Source organism: Fragaria vesca, linkage group LG7, assembly GCF_000184155.1.
Source record: "Fragaria vesca subsp. vesca linkage group LG7, FraVesHawaii_1.0, whole genome shotgun sequence".
Lineage (NCBI taxonomy): Eukaryota > Viridiplantae > Streptophyta > Magnoliopsida > Rosales > Rosaceae > Fragaria > Fragaria vesca.
In genome coordinates this window covers 5,731,473-5,734,669 of record NC_020497.1, presented here as the reverse complement: position 1 = coordinate 5,734,669, position 3,197 = coordinate 5,731,473, and the positions used below count along the sequence as shown (strand labels likewise).

Sequence of the window (3,197 nt, the reverse complement as noted above, 5' to 3'; positions counted from 1 at the left end):
TGTGAGAGATGGAACCATTAAGCTCGAGCACTGTGGAACACATGATCAGATTGCAGATATAATGACTAAGCCACTAAAGGTGGAGATGTTTCAGAAGCTCAGAGAAAAGTTGGGAGTTTGTGCTGCATCTGTTCTAAACTAGCTGCTGTACTGCAGTCAGTTTAGGGGAGGAAATGAAGGAGATGGTATCGTATTTTCAGGGCTTAGTGTTTACTGAGTCCTACTTTTACTTGGTCTTTAGTCAATAATCGCTAGACTTTAGGAGTCTGTTAGTAGGGTTGATTCATTCAAGTTGGTTAGTTGTGCTGCTATTCAAGCAGATAAGTAGGAGTTCAGTTTCAGTTGTAAGGCTATTTAAAGCCAAGTTTGTTGAATAAGATAATTAAGTCATTCAGCCATATTGTTCTTGTGCTCTGTTTGTTATTCTATATTCAATCAGGGTTCTAACATTATCAAAACCCTATACTCTGTTTCTCTTGTTATCGTGCCTCTTGCTGTAAATCCAAGGGGTACTGTCATACAATCAGAAATCAGACATCGTTACCCATCCTTATTTCTTCAGATTGGTTGTTTCTGGTCAACCGAGCAGTTCGCGATTCTCCTCTGTCATTCAGATAGGTGCGGTCGGCATCATCGTTGTCGCCGATGGTTATGTCTCAGTGCTCTCCTTCGATCTACTTCATGTGGGCTGGGTACGTACTCTTTGAAATTGGGGACCAATGGTTGGAGTCTGCCTCTGCTCTTCAGCTTGTCTTCAAGTGGCTTTTCTCCGATATCAAGATTGAGATCTGTCATGGCTCTCCTCTCTTTAGCTTCAGTTTCTAAAATTTGGTAATATCTCTCTGATTCAGCATCTCTATCATTTGAATTGTAAAATTGCTCTTTGGTCTCGGTTGCTCTGCTAGTAGTCATCAGTTCGCTAATTTTATTTTTATCAAAGTTTGAAGTTTAAGATTGAAGAATTTTCTATTCCTTTTTTGTCTGGTGATTCTAGCTTAACAAGTTGGATTATGGGTAGGTTTTGTGGGTTCATTTGCCAGTTTGTGCAAGTTTGGGAGATGTTTACTTTTTTTTAGAATTGGAAAATGTTCTATGCAAAGAAGAATTGAGAGTTGGTGTTAGTATACTATATACGTGAATCTCTGTATTGTGCAATATATGCAGCAAAGTTGGTGCTATCTTTCGGATTGGCATCTCTTCCACTTGAGTTGTGGATTTTCTCTCTAGTCTGGGCTGTTATGATCAATCCATCAGTTTTCCTGTTTAATTTTTTTTTATCAAAGTTTGTTTGCCATCAACCAAAAGAAAAATGTGACAAAACAGTTTATAATTTTTGTTAGGAGTGGTAAATTGGCTTGCTGGTTAGATTATGGTCTGAATGTATGGCTTATGTGCGAGTTGTGTTCATTTTTGGGAGATGGTTCCATGATTGCTGCGAATTTGTTGTGTTATGCTTTAGTTGAATTGCTGTGTTGACATGCTTGGATGGGGATGTTATCTTCTATTCTCTAATGGGAGGAGTTTATGCGAAAGAGAGATGATTTGTGTTGCTATTGAGCTGTAGTTATATTAGTGTGGATATGCAGTGGACAATCAAGGTCACATTCTAAATGGTTTAAAGAAGCTTTTACATGGTTGCTGGCAGAGTGCAAGTATTTCAGATATAAAAGTTAAACAAGCTCCACGTTATTCCTATGGCAACATATGCAGCTTTACAGATTTTTCAGTTTTTTTTTTTTTTTGAAGGCACAGATTTTCAGTTTATGATTGAAGAAATATGATTGGAGATGTATGCAGTTTTCAGATTTGAATTTCTAGCTAGTTATACATCTTTTTGTTGCTATGACGTTGTTGAGGATGTTCTCTTTATATTGTTGCACTTCTGCGTCTGCGATCATCGTGTCAACTATGAAATTTCCCAGCAAGTTCTCGCTCTCTCCTCCTTCAAGACAGTCATTTATCGCAATGAAAGTTTTCTTAGGATATCAATTTGGGTTTTGTTTTGGGATGTTTATCTTACTTCTCTACATCATTTAATGTAATTGTTGATTGCTTTGTACCAACCATTATGCTTGTTACCAAGCATATGGTTGAGGAGGGGTGTTAAGTGTATAAGGGTACTTGGGTCATTTCCCTATAATCCCTACCCTATATATGCTATCAGCTGTGCACTGTTCAATTCATCAAGAAATACAAGATGTAGTGTTTTTTTTCTTCTCCTGTGTTTTTCTTTTCCTGCTCTGCAGTTTCATAATCAATAAACTCAGAATCCTAGCAGTTTTGGTAAAGAGAGTCATTACTTGGGTAATTTTTGTTCTATTAGAGGTAATTACTCAACTGAAGATAAAATACAAGTTTATGAACAACTTGTTGTCATTGTAGTAATTTGATTCAATTATATGTAAATGTGTAAAACAAATGTATTAATTTTGTTGTTAATGTTAGTAAATTTTACTTTTACTCATTTAACTTCACTTAGCGGTAATTGAGTGTATGATATACATCCAAGTATCATAGACAACCCCTTATGCAATCTTGTTCATTCAAATTTTATTTCCCACATATGTTAGTAACAAAATAAAATTCAATCTACTAATAAGAAGATCTCAAACACCGTGGTTTTGATCCCTCAATTCTGAAGGCCCGCGGTACTTAACCTTTTCAATGGTTACAAAAATGCATTATATAACCCTTTTGTGAGTGTGCACATCTGTGAAAGGAAAGTAGGAAACAAACATGGACGTGAAAAACATGGCCACTATTCCGATAAGACCTGTTTGTACTACGTTCCAAGTGTAAGAGACAACAGAAACCTGCATGATTGCTGGGGCCGATCTAGGAAGTTCCACAATAGTGGTCCAACTGGATGATTGCTGGGAACTGTAACTCATTCTTCAGCAGTTCATCTCTTCTATATATCAGGAATCATGCTATTTATTATATGCAAACTGATATTACCACAACCCTTACCGAGTTACTGAGCATGAATATTCTGTTCTTACTAACCCCTTTCTTTTCCTTTTCTGTTGATAGTGATCATTCCAGTACCATTATTGGCAAAAATATCTTGTAAGGTACAGCATGGAGATTATGATTGAAATATATGATAGGTATTATGTGGTTGCCAATTAGTGGAGGCTATGGAGACCTTTATACTAGACTAGTATATATATAATTCTATGTATAAATGTATCAGT

The 3,197-nt window shown here is 36.4% G+C and overlaps 1 protein-coding gene across 1 annotated transcript in view; it reads right to left on the bottom strand.

Moving 5' to 3' along the window:
• Nucleotides 1-912, bottom strand: part of LOC101305117 — an 8,333-nt gene extending 7,421 nt beyond the window's left edge. The window contains exon 1 of the mRNA XM_004308355.1: nt 701-912. Within this exon, the coding sequence (XP_004308403.1) occupies nt 701-912 (212 nt within the window). The remainder of the gene's footprint in view (nt 1-700) is intronic.
• Between the last annotated feature and the right edge of the window lie 2,285 nt (nt 913-3,197).